This window comes from Pocillopora verrucosa, chromosome 12 (genome assembly GCF_036669915.1).
Source record: "Pocillopora verrucosa isolate sample1 chromosome 12, ASM3666991v2, whole genome shotgun sequence".
Lineage (NCBI taxonomy): Eukaryota > Metazoa > Cnidaria > Anthozoa > Scleractinia > Pocilloporidae > Pocillopora > Pocillopora verrucosa.
The window spans coordinates 17,161,181-17,181,641 of NC_089323.1; the positions used below are offsets into that span (position 1 = coordinate 17,161,181).

A 20,461-nucleotide genomic window follows, 5' to 3' on the forward strand; every position below is an offset into this window, starting at 1 on the left:
TCCCAAAACGTACCGATTTTTTTAAACTTCAGTAACGCAAGTGAGAAATTCTGCGAAACTCAGGTCGACCTTTAAGAGTAGTTAAACTTAAGAATAGCAGATCACAAAAGTAAAGCCGATTTAGACGCAATGAGTGTGGCAGAGCTTAAATAATATCTACAAGAGCGGGGTTTTCAGCGAGCGGATTCTTGAAAACCTCGTTAGTGGAAATCGCCTCTGCAGTCATAAAAATCGTTCTGCCAGTGGACCCAAATTTCGAAAAAAACGACGCCACTGCTTTAGAAGAAGTAATAATTCAGGATATGCTAATTCCCAATCCATTTTTAGCTAATTCATGCTGAAATCAATGAATGAAGTGTTGTGGTGACGCTGGTGATGACGGAAGTTGTTGACCGTAGACGGAAGTTGAATTGTGGACCGTGAACGGAAGTAGTCTCGCATGCTAACCTTCCCCACTTAGTGAAAGTCAAAATTAATTTCGATGAAGCTCAGAAACTCACGTGGAAAGAAATAAAATGTTTTTAAGGTTTAATAAAAATAGTAACCTCAATCACATTTCCGAACTTCTAAAAATGCAACTTGAGTCGAGAAGCCGAAATGTTCACACTAAAGGGACCCGTAGCGGGCTCATTTCAACACACGCTGTGACCACGCAGAAGAGCATCAAAGGTAATCATATCGGTAAGACACGCATTTGCGTTCGTCTTCAGTTGATATAAAGTAATCATTGCTCTATCATTGTGCTTGTCCTCGGGAACTCTTCAACATACAGTTCACACATCAATCATAGCGGCCAAGATAGCCTCACTAAATTTTTTTTTTCGAGCTCCAATATTTCAGTTCGGACTTGAGGCTCGTTCGAACAAAAACAGCAATACAAATCCGGTCAGTACAAAGTGCAGACTGCAGACTGCAGATCGGGTACAAAATGCAGACTGCAAACTGGGTACATAATACAGACTAAGAATTTATACTGTTTTTAGCTCATTCATGCTGAAAGCAATGAGTGAGGTATTGCAGTGAAGCAGATGTTGACGGAAGTTGTATTTCGTGGACGGAAGTTGTATTCCGTGGAAGGAAGTTGTATTCCTTTGACGGAAGTTGTGGACCACTTAGTCAAAATTCAAAAAGTCAAAATGAATTTCGATGAAGCTCAGAAACTCACGTGGAAAGAAATAAAATTTGTATGGTTTAATAAAAATAATAACCTCAAATCCCTTCCCGAACTTCTAAAAATGCAAGTTGAGTCGAGAAGCCGAAATGTTCATTTCAACACACGTTGTGACCACGCAGAAGGGTACCAGAGGCAGCCATATTGTTAAGCCGCGCATTTGCGTTCGTCTTCAGTTGGTATAAAGTAATCGTTGCTCTATCATTGTGCTTGTCCTGGGGAGTTCTTCAACATACAGTCCGCACATCAATAATAGCGGCCAAGATAGTCTCACTATATTATTTTTTCAAGCCCCAATAATTCGGTCCGGACTTGAGGCTCGCTCGAACAAAAACAGCAATATCAATCCGGTCGATACAAAATGCAGACTGCAGATCGGGTACAAAATGTCGACTAAATAAAAAATGCAGACTGAGAATTTTTACTTTTTTTTTTTCGTCTGATACGTGATGGCATGTTTTCTTACAACTTACCGAGCGTCACGCAATCGCTTTTCCGCGATCATCTTTCACGATTATTTGCACTATAATTGCACGGTTGCCCGTTTCTTGGTCACTATCATTCTTAATATAATTTCAAGCCTTCACATAGTATTCTCACTTTGCGCGCGAGTTGATTGGTGTGATCTCTGTACAGAATTTACCAACTTAATAAAAGAAGATGTAGATGTAAATGAGATGCCTCTATCGAATATTTAACACGCGCAATATTCGAGAAACAAGTGACTGCTTTGCATGTGGTCCAAATGTTTCATCTTTTCAACCGATATGTGTTCATTTTGTTGAAAAAAATGCGAACCAAGACCAAAACTGTTCCTTCGACTTGATATAGTTTTAACGTTCAGAGGTGTACACACACTGATTTTCTCAAATGTGTCTTATATTATTATTTGCTTTCATGCGGAACCAGCGAATTTTTATAGGGAAAAGCGAAGCGTTGCTTTCGTGACTGGCCATAGTTCATGTGTGCAATTGTAGACTGGTTTATCAGGAATGCTAGCCAAGTAGGTAATTCAAATTTTATTGTTGAGGGCTGTTAAACGATAACAATCGAAATATATCTAATCTAAAACATTTTAAGGGTTTCCTATATTGGTGTTGGAAAATGAATGGAAATAATATATTAGCATAAGCCATTCAGTAAACATTATAATAAGCCAGTTGATTACTTCTTACTCCTTTTGGCGGTCTTATCTCACAGGAAGAATTTTGGTCACCTTTTCCTTCTTATGATCGTGAATTTGATATGGAGACAAATGTTCTTGTGCAACCTGCGATTAGCGGCTAGATATCGGTATATTTCCATTATGTTGCTAAAAGATGTTTAATTACTAAAAAAATGACTTTACCTTATAAAAATGGATTCCGAACTGGAATTTCCTGGAAATAACCCTCCTTATACTTTTACCTCTTTAATATTCTCGTTTTTAAGCTAGATCCATGTCGAATTCCCAATCAGGAAAATAGTCCTTAAATTTTAATTTAGCATGTTTGACTCCCCTTTTTCTTAGAGATGCCTTAAGTTGTAAACGTTAAGTACTTTTCATCTTCCGCACTGAACTTATAAACAGGTAATTTATACGAATAGCACGTAGCTCTTTTAGGGGCCGTTCCTTGAGTACACCCTTTCTTCTCCGAATTTTCTGTTTTTTCTGCTGTTATGTAACAGTCTTCGAGGACTATTTTCTCTCAGGATATCTCCTCAACTATGACTTTAATTCTGTTAGTAAGTTTGTTATAATTTTTATATTGCCAATCTTGTGTAGTAAGAGAGAATGAAGAAAGAGACAACAAAACAACGAGTGTTAGGGTTTCACTTCTAACAGGGCAGAGGTGCAAACCGGGGCAGTGTCCTTCAAGCTAAATGTAAATGTAAAGGTGGTCGAGAGCAGTGAGAAGAATAGAACCAAATCAACACACACTATTTCCTATGTCAGTAACAATTTCCTCCCCTTCTTCTTTGTCACTCTCCTCAATTTCTTTCTCAGAGCTCACACTTTGGCCATCATATGCTCTGTTTTCAAACTTCAAACCTTGAAGATCAGGAAATGCAGGCGATTGTCCTTCGGAAAACATCGAGTGGAGTTGAAGACACGGTCCTGGAGAAGACGCAAGTTGTTCATACGAAGAGTTGGATGGACCCATGTCGTCACAGATGATTCTGTTCAGTTCCTTTGTTTTGTCATTTAGTTCGATTCTAGCTCGTCTGTTCTTCCACTTGCATACCAGTACGCCAATGACAGCCAATAGCACAAAAACACCACAGAGCACAATGATGACAGCAACAGGAAAGTTACTTTGTTTATCTAATTCAAAGGATAAAGAGGGAAACTACTATCAATTTACAAGTTCAAACAAACTACACTTAGAGTAAACCGTATGATATGAACAGCACGTAATAGAACAAGTCCCTTTGTTTATCTGGAAAGGTACACACAAGTAAATAACAAACAAGACATAGAATGTTCCAAAAATTTAAATAAAGGAAAAAGAAGAGAGAAGGGGGGGGGGGGGGGGGGCTAGTGTTACGGTATAATCTAACCGACAGAAAAACACTTCAAATCCCACAAACTCAACTCCTTTTTTAAACAGCGGGTAATGTTCTTAACAAGGAGCGACTCCTAAAAGCAGTAAAATACCTATCGCTAATAAACTTAATAAGCCCACCAAAGTCTATATCCTAGCTCACCACTGACACAATTTCACTGCTGTCTCCAAAGTTCCTTGAAATAAGCGGCCCTCTACAGTGACTCTCTCTGTATAACTTTCAAAACATTCGTCGCTCCGACAACAACTATTACTACTACATAAGTGAGTCTTTATATATATTTACAAAGTGTTCTGGAACATTCCAGAAGCTTACATAAGAACTGTTTTAGAAGTATTACATAATAAATGCGTGACTTAATAAAATCTTCTGGAAAGTTCTATGGTATGCAATTCAGCATGAATCAGCAGTCTGGAAATTTCTGGAAGTTTTACATTTGCAATAATTACTCATAACACTATCATCTTGCCGTTTTACTTCACGCGTCAAATGGGTCCCGCATTACTGTTTGAGCAACGGGTGAAAGTAGGGTGATTTGCAATTGACCACCAATCCAACAAGAAAAAGAACCAATGTTTGAACAGCAAGTTCATATAGCCCCAAGTTGACTATTTGGTGTACCAAAGTGATAGATAGGTGAAGACTTCGCTACACTAGGCTCAAAAACAGTTTTTAATTTTCTAACTTACCAGCCACTATCAAAGTTGTAGCTGAATGGCTCGCTCCAAAACTGTTCGATGCTGTACATTCATAGACACCGCTATCACGATGTATCACGTCTCGGATAACAAGTACCTTGCCATCGTTGTTAAAGTTGGCCCGTGGTATACTGATGTCTCCATCTTTACTCCACGTAACAGAAGGTTGTGGATCTCCGCTGGCCTCACACGTCAACTCTGCCTTTTCACCAACAATTATGGTTGTCTTTTCTGGTAGTTCCTTGATCACTGGCTTATCTGCCATGATTATATTATAAAGCATCCCGTTTTCAATTCAAAACACCTAAAACAGCAATACTCTGACACCAAGGAAGGTTCTTTAAGGTTACACGAGCAAGCTACAGACGTTTCGTACATCCTCACTGCCACGAAGGAAAAGGTTGATTTTACATACTTAGGCTATCATTGAAAATTCTGAGTCTGAGGAATCGATTGCTCATGGGGACTCAGAATATTTTCTTTGTCCCACGCTCGTGACAAGACGAAAAACATCCTTCTCTATTCTTTACCGAGCTAAAAAGATATCATCTCTCTTATTCTATCAATTTAACATCATACCTGATTTCCTTTACTTACGAAACTGTTAAATATCATTAATAGTGAAAGCCACAGAACCACTAGAATAAATAAACACAAAATGGAACGGTACCTTTAGTTTTCAGCGCTATGAAACTGCTTGAGGTGTATAGCGTCTGCAAAGACAGCCCATAAAAATGTCAAAAAGCAATCGACGTGGCCGCTAGTGTTTTCCCGAGCATTAGGCAGGTCGTATTGAATTTGACCTCTCTTGACACTCAAGCTATTTTTCTTTCTTCTGATTGGCCGTTGTGATTGCTTTGGATTTTGTTTTACGACATTCAATCGAAAAGCGCTCTATTTTCAAAGACGTTCTTCCCTAATTATAAATAGTAATTCGCATGGTGATTTACAACTTAGGGACTAGGAAACTTGGGAACTTGGGTGGGAGGGGGGGTATGACAAAGACGTAATCTGGAATAGAAGCAGCAAGAAGTAAACTACTACATTCAAAATAGATTGCGCCTTGAGGTAACAAATACGCCATTCATCTTGGAAGGAGACAAAGCAGTTGATCAAAATACCTCTGTGATAAAAGCTCTGAGAAACACTCTGTAATTCGTATTTGGGTGCAATGGTTTGTTGTAAAAATACTCCTCGCCATTACTTCTCTTGTCCCTTATTTTACTGTTTGATTGGACTCCATCTCCTACAGTAAATTCTTGGTGATTGTTAAAATCATTTCCTCCAAACTGGAAAGTGACATAGGCTGCAGGCACTGGAGATTTGTGAGCTTCTTCATAAGTCATCAGTTCTTGTGTTGTAAAATCTGCTGCTGGGTTTACGACACCGTTGTAGCCAGAGCGATATGTAATCACGATGACTTGAAAAAAACTGTAATACCAAAATTCTTTTTTTAAGCTGTCGTATTAAGAAGAGCTCAAAATTGGTTTCACTGAAAATCCGAAATTACATATATAATTGATGCCAAGAATCTTCTAATTTTTAAAAACACAGAATGAGACAAACACGAACTATTAGGCTATTAACTGCAGAAAATATTACAAATCAATTGGAGGTTATTAAGAAGATTATAAGGAGAACACTCATACAAGTCTTTAAAATTATGTGAGCTACTATGACTGCGGCATCCAAAAGCTACGATAATTTACATAGAGCTTATACTTAGTGTTGATGAATTTTTTCTTTATGGTTGGGGTTCATCGGCTAACGCTATTGGAGATTAAACACAGTTGAGAACCAGCCTTAAAAAGCTTTCCTGAGATTTAGTAAGTATCCAAGATTTCGAGCATTTGTTGAAAGAGAGAACTAAAACTTGCTCAACATACCTTGCATTTCCCATAAAATTTGGGAGTGTTACTTTTGCTGTGATTCCTCCGTCACTAGAGAATTCTGCTGGGGAAAGCTTTTTATGAGACCAAACTTCATCTGGGAAAGGAAACGAAACGTCCATTGGAGAGGAGATTCATGCATGAAGAATTTCTTGGACAAAGTAATCAGTTTCTATGGAGTGACCATTACTATACATGAAATCTATCACGTGGGATTTAGAATGCGCTCAATAAGTCCAATTAACCAGAGCGAACAAAAATGTTTCTGCCAGAAGCAGATAGAATCAAGCAATTGAAATAGCACTCTGTAGACACAAAAGTACGAAATTTAAGTCGCTCCTCGTTTCAACATTTAATGTGAATTTCAAGCATTTCTTCACTCTTTTCCTCTTTGATGTAGAATCCATTATTTTCTGCCAAAGGACAAAACTTAGTTAATGTTGTAATATGTGCTGCGAAGCACACTCTGCAAGAGGAAAATAAGGCAAAAATGAGACTTTCTAGAAAACAATCGTATTTAACATCAAAATATTTTGCTTCTTTCACTCACCTAAAGTCTGGATCACTAAAGGCTCGCTGTAAGGCCCAGGTCCCGCTACGGTGAAGGCTCTAACCGACACTTCATACCTTGAGCAGATTGAGAGACTGGACAACAGCATCTCTGTTTTAGTTGTGTTAAATGTCGAATTAAACGAAGCGTCAACCGAGGAGCAACTTTCTTTCAACAGAAGTCTCACTTGATATATTTTAATGAACCCATTTGCAACCTCTCTGGGCAAAACATCCCAGGTTATTTGATATTCTGTGCGCCCAATTTCGATAGACAATACATTTTCTGGTCCACGGCTGGGCTCTAGTAAAGAGAGAGAAAAAAAAACACTTAGCAAGCAAGTACAGATTGAAACCAGAATTGAAAATGAGCTAGTATTCCAATATCGGTGCACAAACGGATCATTGTTTTCTTTGGCGCGCATAAAAACGTTTGAAATCGTTCTTCAACCAATGTACAAGCTTCAAATGTTTATCTTTCTACCACTATTTCACACAGCAATCTCTTCACATTGCTAAAGCCAGAACAATTTGAACGCTCTCAGTAGCTTCATTTCATTTCACAAATCTTTCAATTTTGGACAGTCCAAATATTATGTTTAACTTCTTTCTATATAAGATTCCACTATGATGCTTGATCACTAACAAAATTCATGTATTGAGCATTAACAAAATTATTACTTTTTCCCTGATGCTGAACATACCGTACTCTTTGGTTTTCACAGAAAAAGAGGCATACTGTCCCGGTTTGATAGTTACAGCTGTGATATAGAAATGATAAGTAACTCCGCCCAGGACATCTACCAAGTAACTGAACACGTCTCCTCCAACACTTCGCTTTGTTTCACCATCTTTGTTTGCATAGGACAGAGTGTAATTTCTAATGATTCCATTAGCTTCTGCTGGCTTGCTCCAAGTCAAGTTTAATCTTGGACCATGCATCTTATTTGGGGCAACTTCCTTATAGGCAAACGAAAGAGGAGCGCTCGGCACTATTAAGAAAAAAATTAGGGATCAATATCAGTATCTGGGCAACTGCCCACCTACCCCTCCCCTAACCCAACATTAAGCTTAACTTTTTTGTCAATTGACTGTTGTTGAGTTAGGGGAGGGGTAGGTGGGCAGTTGCCCAGATACTGATATTGATCCAAAATAAGTATGGGAAGTAATAAGAGTTTATTTGCATGCATCATAACGCTCATTTTCCTCATCACCTTGCATTTCCTTCAACTATGACGCAAAAAAAAATATTTCAATTTCGAAGATCTGACATCAATGAGACCAAACAGAGCAATATTTCGTCTGCTATATTTTGGTGATAGACTTAGTTTCTCCTGTGAATCAATCAAATAGGAAACACAATTAAAAAAGTTAAGAAAAAAAGGCCTTAAATGGATTTTAGCCTCGCTCTGTACACCCATATCATGAAATACTACCCTCGTAAGATTAGAGGATATATGGCGTTTCTTCTTATTCTTAGCTATGTGCCATGAAGTCGACAAAAACCTGAATCTAAAACTACTGAAACTACAAGAAGCATTTAAAGGTGATCTGTCAAAAAAAAAAGGCATCCAAAGAGATCCGTTTTCAAAGACTCGGAGACTTGCTATTCATTTGTTTATAATTTTTACAGTAGTTTAAGGCCTCACTGGAACCTATTCTACAATTTTGAAATGTTATTAAAAGACAACGTGAAATTTGTTAAGACCAATAAACAAGAGGAATAATCCTACCATCTTCCATTGTCCTCTCGACAGCAACAGCACTCCTTGGTCCATCACCCGTAGAAGTGAACGCTAACACTTGAAATTCATATTCGGAGTATTTCTCAAGCCCAGTCACATGTTTAAAACGAATTTGTCGGTTGCTCATAGTTAAGGCGGCCTGTAATCCTGCCGAGCCTCTCTTTTTAAAGAATAATTTGAATCCTGTGATGACTCCATTTCTGGAGTCTGCTGGTGGTAACTGCCAAGATGCTGTGATACTGGTAGAGTTGCTCGCCGTCACTGAGAAGTTACTTGGGGCTTTCGAAGGAACTGCAGTTAAACGAAGAAGTCCTTATGTAACCTAATTAGATTCACACCACAAATTATGATTCTTCGTGCAATATTATCATTACTGGTAATTCATCAGAAAAAAAAATTTAGCTCCAATGTTATGTTAAAGTTGGTTATTCTAGTGACATAAGTGTTGTGGATAACGTTAGCAAGGTAAACATTGAAGATAGGATTACTTTTATAGCTAAATCCTTATTAGTTTACATTTCTTACCGTCCTCCTTCGTTCTCGCGACTTCAGCCGAACTCTTTGGTCCATCACCAGCTGAAGTAAAGGCCAACACTTGGAATTCATATTCTGTGTACTTGTCTAATCCAGTGACATCTACTGTACCAATCGACTCATTCCTAATGGTTAAAGTGTTTGGTAACCCGCTGGAGCCTGTCTTTTTGTAGTACAATTTGAATCCTAGGACAATTCCATGCCTGGATTGAACTGAAGGTAGCTTCCAGGATGCTGTAACACTCGTGGACGAGCTTACGGTCACACTGAAGTTTCTTGGAGGCTGGGAGGGAACTGAAATTAAAAAGCTGCCTCGATAACTTTACGTTTTTTTTCGAAAGTAAAGCCTTTATGATAAAGATTACATCTTTGGTGTTTATAAGATAAACTCCACTGTTATGCTGAAGGAAATGGCAAGGCAATGTAACCAGAAATAATTTTTGTAGCTAAGTGTGCAAATAAATTTAAGTATCATCAGACACCCTGGTAACCAAAGCCCGTCCTTATTAGCTCCTATTTCTTACCATCTTCCTTCGTTCTTGCGACTTTTGCTGAACTCTTTGCTCCATCACCAACAGAAGTGAAGGCCAGCACTTGAAATTCATACTGTGTGTACTTGTCTAGTCCAATAACATCTTTGGTCCGAATCGTTTCATTTCCAATAGTTAAAGTGTTTTGTAACCCGGTGGAGCCTCTCTTTTTGTAATACAATTTAAATCCTCGGACAACTCCATTTCTGGAGTCCTCTGGTGGTAACTGCCAGGATGTTTTAATACTGGTAGAAGAGATTACGTCCACGGTAAAATTGTTTGGAGGTTTCGATGGAACTGCAATAAAATCTTAAAATTAAATTGTGCTAGGCATTATAAGTAACATTTAAGAAAGCCGAAGATAGCTAAACATACTCGATCCAAGCAAAAGGTCATGAGATCTAAATATCTTCAATGGAAAAAAAAAATGCCAGTGAGGGCTTCTTCCACAGCATCAGAACTATTTTTCTTTTTTATATCTATATCCATAAAAAAGCTCTCTGCAAAGAGGAAATTCCGAGTGTATATAAGAGGTTAAATACTCATTAATCTCTAACCATCTTCTTTTGTTCTTTCAATCCTTGAAGAACTCTTTGGTCCATCACCAACAAAAGTAAAGGCCAATACTTGAAGTTCATATTCCGTGTACTTCACAAGTCCAGTGATATCTTCAGCACTGGTTGTTCCATTGTTGATAGTTATTATGGTTGCTGGTTCTCCGGAGCTTTTTCTTTTGTAGAACAATTTAAATCCTATGATGATTCCATTTCTGGAGTCTGCTGATGGTAATTGCCAGAATGCTGTTACACTAGTCGAAGAGCTTGCAGTCACAGTGAAGTTACCAGGTGATCCCGAAGGAACTGCAATGTGGGAAATAACAGTCATCAGGATTAATTGTATGAACGATCATGTTCTTTGATCGGCCAAATTTTGTATCTTTTTACTTTGATTTATCACATACCATCTTCTTTGGTTCTCTCCACCTTAACAGGGGTCTTTGGACCGTCCCCATCAGATGTAAAAGCCAAGATTTGAAATTCATATTCTGTGTACTTATCAAGTCCCACGACATTTTGACTTAGTGTTGATCCGCTGTTGATAGGCAAGGTGGTTGTTAACCCTGCTGAGCTTTTTCCTTTATAGAACAGTTTAAACCCTGTAATGCTTCTTCCATGTCTCGCCAGTACTGGTGGTAATTGCCAGGAAGCTGCAATGCTAGTAGGAGAGCTTGCAGTCAAATTGAAGGCTGCCGGAGGTTGCGATGGAACTGAAATAAACAACATCAGTTGTGTGTTTTAATTTTCAGCTGATTGCTGATTTATGTGTATGTAAATATGCCATGATAGAAAAAGCATTGGATGTTCCAGTCTGGGGGGTCATCAGGAGTAGGGACTGTGTATATGCATTAGATATACATTCTTTATAACCTGAGTGTGAAGATGATCCACACAGCACGAGACGATTACGTTCCCATGGACACCTTCTGGGTTCCAGAATCTTCAATGCTAGAATCCCAGTATATCATAAGGAGCATGATCAACAATAACTCTAAACACAGCTTTGTTTGGCAAAGGATCTCAGCGTAGTAAATGAGATATTTAAAGATCAACAGGAATTAAATCTCCATTGGTCAGCTTTTAAACTGTTACAACCATTCTCCCTTGGTCAAGGATCAATTAGTCTGTATTGGAGAATACTCTTCATCCATTGCCTTTAGCTCCTTAGCTCCTTAGGCTTTCATAAATAATTAGTTATTGTGACTTAAATTTTGTCGCAGCAAAGCAAGTAAATACCTTTAGTGAGAAGAATTCCATAAACTTCCACCATCAGAGCCTTGAAACGATGATAGGTTGTCGGCTGAAAACGAATAAACTTTCCACTCGCAAATTCCCGTAGATTGTTTCTTATGATGTCTCTTTGATTTGAGTTTCCTGGAAAGACCTGCAATTTTTGCACAGAATGCAACATCATTGTATGAAAATTTTCTTAATTAATCTACTGCATCGTTTATTACAAAAAGTATCGGCTCTTCTATGAACTTTAACTTCCAAGTGGGAAGTAATGAAATGAATGAACAAAGACTTTCCGAATAAGTACATGTCTCTAATGCCTAATGCCCTTTTGTTAGAAAACTACTAAAAAAATTATGTGACTGTGTATCAGAAGTTGAAATAGTATTTCTGCTGAAACTATTCAGGGAGGAGGTTTATGTAATACACACTCAAAGGAAAAGTTGGTGTTCATATCATGTCGTAACTATAGGTAATATTCCACATCAAATGTTTTTAAATTTCTCCTGGATTTTTGAGAAAACAGGTAAGTTGCATTGTTAAATTAAGATGTAGTGGTTGACAACTCCGGATGACTTGGACTTCTTAACATCTATACAATCTTGGAAGTGAATTGTCTTTACATGTATGTACCATCCACACACAGTTTTGTTTTTACACGAAAGAACAATGCATGTTCTAGTATTAGTTTGAAAGCATTATTTGTCATGTGATGGCGCAATTAAATTTGTCACTCTGATAGAGTTGTGTGCACTTGTACATCAATAAAAAAGAGTCCTGAAAACTGTTCATAGAAAGAGAATTAAATCTGAATGTTAATAAGCTGAACGCCTCTATTTACTATGACTCAAAACAATTGATTGAGTGTGCCTGGTTGGCATTTTTAATATATACAAACATATGCATGATCTTTATGTAAACCTACCTTGTCAATATTGTTTTCTTTATAGGTGAAAAACGTGATACCATTCAATGATAACTGGATCTTGTATTTTTTTGTCCACTCATCGATACCATTAGCTCCTTGGGTAGCTACAGCACAGATAATATACTCATACAGCAGGTCAACTTGTAAGAAGTCAGCAGGATTGGTCGTAGTCTCGGGTGCCCAACCTCGATTACTTCCATTCAGTCGGGCATAAGAAGGTTGATATCTACAATCGAAATGTGATGAGGCGTTGAAGCTGCTGTCTGGAATTGCACCACCAGTGGCCAGACCAATGGCCTCCATATTGCAAACTACAAAATAATAATTTAAAAACATGCAGCTTTCACATTTTGACAGAAACCATACAAGACAATTCAAGTGATCAATTATATGTAACCTCTGTGAATCAGTTTACCTCAACTTAAATAGAGGTTATTTCTTTATGTTCATGGTTTCCTCCAAAGGGAGCCTGTGGTTTACCTCTAAATACCCTGCATTTATTAATTGAATGACCATCATGTACACACACAAAATGTTTTGTTAGTGTGTATGAGGCTATGGTCTATTAAGGGATTAATTATGGAACTATTATTTTGCGTCTTAAAAATGTCCTATAAGTCAACATAAGACATGACAACATCAACAGGGACAGTGGAATAGAAATCCTAGAAGCTGGGATGCCAATACTCAAGACAAACAACAGCAGGGGAGCAATGACAGCCGACCACCGAGGGAATGTTTCGACAAAATGCGCCAATCAAGGTGTGAGATTCTATCCAATTACAGCTAAGCAGAAAGTTTCTAATGAGCAGATACTCAGTCTACCTTATCATCTGAAAAAGACTGTATGCAGTTGAAACATTACAATGCACTTCCAAAGTGACTACTTTGTGAAAAAAATGATTGTATTACATTTTTTAAAGTAGTTTGTTCCTATTTTTAAAAGTAACTTATGGCATTATTTGACAATCGCACTTATTACCTATTTACTAGGCATTTGTTAAAGATGAAAGCAGCTTAACTAAATATATTCAGGTGTTCTTTATAACATAAAAAATTACATTTTCACACGAAAGTTAGTTTCTTCCAGTCCATTATTCTTGTTGCTTAGTAGAGGTTAAGATTCTTGAAGACGAGGCACCAGCAGCGAATGTGTATAAACTGCCATCACATGACACAACTTCACTAAAATTACCCAGCAGGCCCGATTTGCACAAGAGTAACCCATTGTGTGATTGAACATTGTTGCTCAAATATTTAAGCTTTAATGATGTAAACAAACCAAAGTTTAGATCAATTAGCATTCACAACTTTTCACTGCACTCCCCAGTAGAATTTCGACCTGTACTACAATGTAACACCATTGTTTATTTTGCCTGTTCTATCGAACCAATTATTGTAAAATGGCATAACACGGCATCATTCTTGACATCATACATCATTTTACATATCAATTATCGTGAAATAATTAATAAAATAATTTCTTAAGGACCTGGACCATATTATAACTTAGTTTCTCTAAGTTATAATATGAAAACAATCACTTATGCCTCTACTCACATATATGTAGTTTCAATTTATAGATAATTTATAAAATAAAAAGAAGATTTACATACTAAACAGAACCTTGAGCATTTTTAACCCTTTGACTCTCTAAGAGAGACTAGCATTGCATTTCTCCTTACATTATCACCCCTGAATCAAACATTAAGGTCCTGGGAACGAAGGAAATGATCACCAACTAAAAAAGCTCTTGATTGTTAGACAAACTGACAATGTCAGCACCTCAGAAAATGCATAGAGAACAGTATGGATAATGTGCACACTGATCTTGAAAGGGTTAAACAGATACATGAAAAATTACTCAGTTCTGATTGCTTAAGATAAATGCAGTTTTCAGGTAATTCAATGCAGTAGAGGGTTAATTCAGTGCAAAGAAATAACAAAATAGACTGAACAATTCCTTGAACTGGACTTAGCTGGACTTTTTTGGGCCTTAAAGATGTGAAAATGTCACTGTATATTATTGTCTTGATTGTAAACCGTTGTTTTGACCAAATGCACAATGTCACTTGCAGGGTTTGAATAAATTATTTTTGCACTTAATGCGTGCACTTTGCTTCTGCATAATTATGATAAGCTATGTCGTATTTTTTCATGTATATTATTAATACGTATTCACATGAGTTTTCTTGTGCAATTTTGATCAAACAAGTCTTGTAGCGTTTTTCAGAGACCACAAATTGCTCTCAGCCTACAGGCTTATGCAATTTTGTTAGTCTTTGAAAAAATTTACCCATGCCTATTTATTCCAAATTGCACTCAAAATCATGTGATTAACTATACATATTGTTTTACATTTTACTGCATAATATTGAACATACTGTAATAAGTATTGCAATGCACGTACAAAACATGCATTACAACACAGGGCAATACTTAGTCATATATTAAATTTTAAACTCACCTCGTTTTTGTTGCACTCCAAACACCTCTGTTCTCATGCACACTCCAACCTGCTGGGTTTGTGGCAGGAATCGAAGATATCTTGTTGACACTCCATAAATGACATGTTTAACAGTCGTGTCTCTGTCATTATTTCCCCTCAACACCTATGAGAGAAATATACAGTCATACCTCAACATTATAATATACTTTTTCCAAAGATGAAAAAAGGCATGGATACTATAACCAAATAGCCCCCCAACACACCCTCCTGGTACAACAAAGTGACCAAAAGAGATAGTTAACTTGTTTGGGCCTCTTAAATGAGAAAACAAGCTTAAGGAGCCTCTGAGTACTCAAGGAAAGCCCCAGGGTGGGAGAGAGCGTACAGAAACAACTTGAAGGAAGTGGTCATATGACAAATAGATGTCAGCCAAAAGCTAGCCAGGTCCAGCATGAAGGCCAGGGGCTAATTAAGTTATTCCCTTGGAATATCAACTTAATATACATCATACATAGATTGCTAAAATAATCATTTTAATTACCACCTATTTTAAGGCTGGGACTTTTGATATCATCAAACCTATACAATATTGCTCATCTGCCTGTATAGTCTGTGATATCATATTTCAAATAATTTCTTTGAACTGCCAAGTCTTACAGTTTATGTCCATACCTTAACTTGTCCACCTTCCTTGTAGTCCCTCCAACCTGTCCCATTTGGAGATAACTGTAGTTTGTAGTCCTTCACCCACTGATCTGCTTTGGAATTCCCTTGAGTGGACACAGCACAGATAATATGAATTGTCTGTAGATCAATCTGTAGATATGGGTTAGTGTCACCTGTTCCTGCACACCATGATGATCCTGATGTGTATTTCAGTCGACCATTCTTGGCTGGTGTGTTGACGCTTTGTTCAGAAGAAGCAGTAACTTTATCATTTGGAATTTCTCCATCTTCCATTCCAAGGCCCAAATCTACACAATCTCCTATGGAAATTATTTACAAGAAGAAGAATAAACAAACACGACGAGCACACAAACACATGTCCACTTAGATTTGAGAAGAGGGTCTTAAAAAGGAGGTACTGGTTCCTCGCCGAGTCACAACAGCGGATCTTAACTAGAAGAACTCGACCACATATTCTCGAACAAAATGAATATGCGAAAGTTAAAAATTATCTTTTACAAAAATAAGTGGTATGAATGCTGGAAAGTAAGTGGGAAAAGGTAAGAGAGCTCGAAGAATTTCAGCCTAGGTCAAGTCTTTGTATTCTTATCCAGTATATCTAACCTTAAAAATTAGTAGGTAATTTAGTGTTAACAACTGAGTAGAAAACGTAAATTGGCCACCGTAAAGGATAAAAAAACAACAATTGCCTCGTCTTGATTTTGGCCAAAGATTGACTTTTCTGAAGAAAAATGCCACAGAAATGCTTAAAAGAACATTTCTGAGCCTTTATATTTCAAAATATTCTGGGGGGCATGCCTCCATACCCCCTTAGCGACTCGCGCCTTTGGTGCTCGAAACTTGCCTCGCCTCGTTCTGAAGTCTGGCTACGGCCCTGAGATGATAAAACTGTTCTTTAGAAATGAAGTGGAACTTAACAAGGAGACCAAAAAAAATACAGAAGAATTTAGCAAAAGGCAACAATTTATAAAAAGCATGAGGGTAAATTGCATGAAATTCAGTCCTTACCTAAAGCCAGAGGAATTCGCAACAGCAAGGAAAAGAAAACTAATTGGAAATACGGATGCATCTCAACCAAGGCTTGTTTGAGGCAAGAGGATGCCTTCTTTTCGTGAGATGCAGCTGGCAAACTGAGTGCACTTCTCTCGTTTCTTTTATGATAGCACTGCCCCAGGTGGTTCAATGTCAGGAAATCTTTTTCCTACTCCCAGCAGACGATGTGAAAACCAGATTGATAGCTACTAAGGAAATAGAAATAAAGATATCGAAGAGATCTTTATACTTTGCACGTTATAAAGCTGTCTCTATGAATTCTAGTATATTTCACCTTTGCACCATCTATTAATAAGGCTTATGCACATTTTTTACCACTAATGTTAGCTTTGTTTGGACAAGATCTTAACCCGAATCTTAAGAAGCCGTTTGCTTGCATTTCAAAATCCAAAGTTAATACTCTGTAAGTCTGACCAAAAAAGGAAAAAAAATAAAAAAAAATAAAAAAAAAATAAGAGACTGGCCAAAAGGTTGTTACCCGTGTTGTGTCCACAATTTTAAGAAAGCAATTTCTTAAAATTGTGGACTTAACACAATTTGCCTTATGATGCTGTTTCCCTTAAACATGGTAGTCAGCATGATAAAAGAAAATGCTTTTTTCCCTCTTCATATCGGTACTGATTCTACTCGATTCTCAAATTTTAGCGCTAGCTGACAGTCTCAAATGATTCCCTCATTGGTATTTATCAACAAGAATACCGCACTGTTGTGCACTGTTGTGCGGGTTGGAGTAGGTATTGCTGATGTTCAGCATCTTGAACAATAGTACCGAGAAGAGGCAGCGAGTTAAAGCAACAGACTGTCAATGCACTTTGCAACCAGTGGTAAGAAATAAATACTTTTATCTCGTTTTAGAATTTATATCATATTCATACTTTCTAGTTATCTCGTTTTCGAAGTTATACTGTAAGACCTTGTGAGATTTTTTAGATGGGAAAGTATGAATTTTTAATTATGATAATCATGTGATAAATAATTATGTATTACGTGAGACCTAAGCCATTCAATTAGATTCTGGTGACCAATTTACTATTGCTCTTTTTTTTTCTAAGGTAACCGTTGTAAGGCCATCGTAATACAGCGACCTGAAGATAGTTTTGAGACGGGGGAGGAATGGCCATAACCACCCTGCGCCAGTTGGAAAGATAGTTGCCCCAGCATGCCGCGTCTAGACAATCTACAACGAACTGCTGACCGCTTTCGCTAGCAGTTACGGCCACAAGACCCCAAAGACTTGGAGTTTGAGTTAGAAACGGAGCATATCCCGGATAACTTATTTCGGGAAGATGTAAAGGTAAGCATTTTGAGAAATGACAAATTAATTACCATTAAAAATAGCAATTGTACTTGAGACTAAGACTTAGGCGTGTTGGTTGAAAAAATACTATGGTAGTTGAACAATGGGAAATTAATTACCATCACAAAAAATCGTAATAGGACTTGAAATTAAGATTTAGGTGAGGCCCGTGATGGCATATTTATACTGTTAAATGCAATTTACGTTTCAGATACGTGGACGTCGTTACTTAATTTTTGCGTCAGACAGTCAGTTAGTTAGAAGACCTCAGCCGGTCAAAATTGTGGTACGTGGATGCTACCTTCAAATTGTGCCGTCACCCGTTTTCACAATTACTGAATCTGAACGCCTTCGTGAGAAAGGATGACCTCGTGAAAAAAGTGCCACTTGTTTTTGTCCTCATGATGGGACGATCAATTTCAATAAATAATAAAATAAAAAAGTCAAGTTAATTTATATAGTCCATTAGCTGAAATCAATAAATATGGTTACTTGTTTACAAATTCGCGACTTTGTTAAACTTCCTTGTTCCTAACTTTGCTGAACTTAATTTTTTTTTGCTTTCTTGCTGAGGGTGTTTTTTCTCGCGTGGCAAGTAATCGCAATATCGAGGAAGATCTGGGCAGAGTGATTCACCCTAGATCTCGTCTAAAGCCGACGACACACCAAGCGATTTTCTACGCCGATCGCGGCAAATTTGATCGCCTCAGATCGCTGCGGACACACTTAGCGTTTTTTTTTTTCGCCGATCACTTCAGTCTTGATACCAGGTTCCATTGGGTGAGGTTTAAAATTTGCGCGAACCAATGTAAACAAACAAAATGGTGACAGCAAGCAAAAATAGTTGTTGGCTGCTGCCATAATTTTGCAATTAAAGCGCTCCAGGAAGCGATTTGAAAAGTGGGACAATAGAAAAATATGGTCGAAGACCTGGCTTTATTGAAACGCAAAGTCCTTCTTGAGATGATTACTGTAGTCGCTCGACGTTACATCAAATAAGCATGGCTTTTCTAACCACAGTGTAATCAAATTGACTTTTTCTTCTTCGGTTCAGAAACAATTTTCGATGTCTTCCGCCATTTTGAATAGTCATGTGATAATATCGCCCAACTAGAATGGCGAATGGCAGTGGAAAGGGGAGAAAATCGCGGGAACGGGCAGACTTGGCGAATGCCGGCGAATTTAATCGCGGATATCTGACATGCCAGATATCGGCGATTTTATACGCTGATCGCGGCTATTGGTGAAAATCGCAATCGCCGCACCAGGCACACCTGGCGATCTTCGCCGATCGCCGTATATAATCGCTATGTGTGTCACCGGCTTAATAATGGCGATCGCGTTTCACCATCGAAAGGCACATTTCCCGATATAGCAGAATTATCCTGAAACGACCCATTTCATGACACGACCAGAAGGTTTGAAAATTATTACCGCTCGACTGTAGTTTTTTGCTTACTGTACGCGATTGACGATCGATAAATTATTTTGGTTTCGGTTAATTCGAGTAGTCGAGCTTTCTTTTTCCTTCAAGAAATAATTGCTTTGTGACAAAAACTATATTTTCTACAATAATTTCGGCGTTTTCAAAATGACGGCGAAGTTATTCCTGTCATGAGACGAAGTCAAGGCTGTACACTCAGATTTCGACCGTTGTCGTATAACTCAGGGACATTTGACAAATTATTTTGGTTTCGGTTGACTCGAGTAGTCGAGCTTTCTTTTTCCTTCAAGAAATAATTGCTTTGCGACAAAAACTACATATTATAAAATAATTTCAGCGTTTTCACAATGGCGGCGAATTGTCCAGAAACTGGAGGCTAATTGTCTAGGGCGAATTGTCTGACATTCAATGCGACGATTCTTACAATAGTTCGAGTGCAGATTCGTGTGAACAAAGGCGTCTCAATAATTACTTACATCTTGTGTGACCGTTGTAGTTTCCGACGTTCTTTTCCGTTTAAAGCTTGCTTTGCCATCACTGTTATTCCTGTCATAAGGCGAAGTCAAGGCTGCACACTCAGATTTCGACCGTTGTCGTAGAACTCAGGGACATTTGACAAATTATTTTGGTTTCGGTTGGTTTCGGTTGACTCGAGTAGTCGAGCTTTCTTTTTCCTTCGAGAAATAATTGCTTTGCGACAAAAACTATATATTCTAAAATAATTTCAGTGTTTTCACAATAGCGGCGAATTGTCCAGAAATTGGAGGCTAATTGTCTAGGGCGAATTGTCTGGGGGCGAATTGTCTGACATTCGATGCGACGATTCTTGCGATAGTTCGAGTGCAGATTCATGTGAACAAAGGCGTCCCAAGAATTACTTACTCGAGGCTAATTGTCTAGGGCGAATTGTCTGACATTAGATGCGACGATTCTTACAATAGTTCGAGTGCAGATTCGTGTGAACAAAGGCGTCCCAAGAATTACTTACATCTTGTGTGACCGTTGTAGTTTCCGACGTTCTCTGCTGTTTTAAGCTTGCTTTGCCATCAATGTTATTCCTGTCATGAGACGAAGTCAAGGCTGCACACTCAGATTTCGACCGTTGTCTTATAACTCAGGGACATTTTACTCCCGCCGTGAATTCGGTCAG

At 38.0% G+C, this 20,461-nt stretch overlaps 1 protein-coding gene and 1 pseudogene across 2 annotated transcripts; one reads left to right on the plus strand and one right to left on the minus strand.

Moving 5' to 3' along the window:
• Positions 1–20,461, plus strand: part of LOC136277215 (uncharacterized) — a 32,110-nt pseudogene that overhangs the window by 6,829 nt on the left and 4,820 nt on the right.
• LOC131799864 (receptor-type tyrosine-protein phosphatase S-like) lies at positions 2,194–20,360 on the minus strand. Of its 2 annotated transcripts, none has more exons than XM_066159514.1 (18): positions 20,300–20,360; positions 16,526–16,758; positions 15,503–15,816; positions 14,849–14,993; positions 12,379–12,692; positions 11,457–11,604; positions 10,625–10,930; positions 10,221–10,523; positions 9,658–9,960; positions 9,125–9,427; positions 8,588–8,890; positions 7,559–7,846; positions 6,856–7,158; positions 6,303–6,402; positions 5,538–5,847; positions 5,087–5,129; positions 4,408–4,674; positions 2,194–3,476 (listed from the first exon to the last, which is right to left on the minus strand). In XM_066159514.1, the coding sequence occupies exons 2-18, from the start codon at positions 16,584–16,586 to the stop codon at positions 3,082–3,084; spliced, it is 4,206 nt and encodes a 1,401-aa protein (XP_066015611.1). In that variant the 5' UTR covers positions 16,587–16,758; positions 20,300–20,360; the 3' UTR covers positions 2,194–3,081. The 2 variants fall into 2 exon arrangements, with proteins under 2 accessions (XP_066015611.1, XP_066015610.1); XM_066159513.1 differs by lacking the exon at positions 20,300–20,360 and adding an exon at positions 19,788–19,904.

What these genes read in the sequence shown, in the direction of transcription:
- LOC131799864 (XM_066159514.1), bottom strand. Translation starts at nt 16,586, where the DNA reads ATGCATCCGTATTTCCAATTAGTTTTCTTTTCCTTGCTGTTGCGAATT. An exon ending in TGAAAGAACAAAAGAAGATG is followed by an intron (nt 9,961 to 10,220) that starts GTTAGAGATTAA and finishes ATTTTATTGCAG; the next exon opens with TTCCATCGAAACCTCCAAAC. An exon ending in TACAACTTTGATAGTGGCTG is followed by an intron (nt 3,477 to 4,407) that starts GTAAGTTAGAAA and finishes CCTTTGAATTAG; the next exon opens with ATAAACAAAGTAACTTTCCT.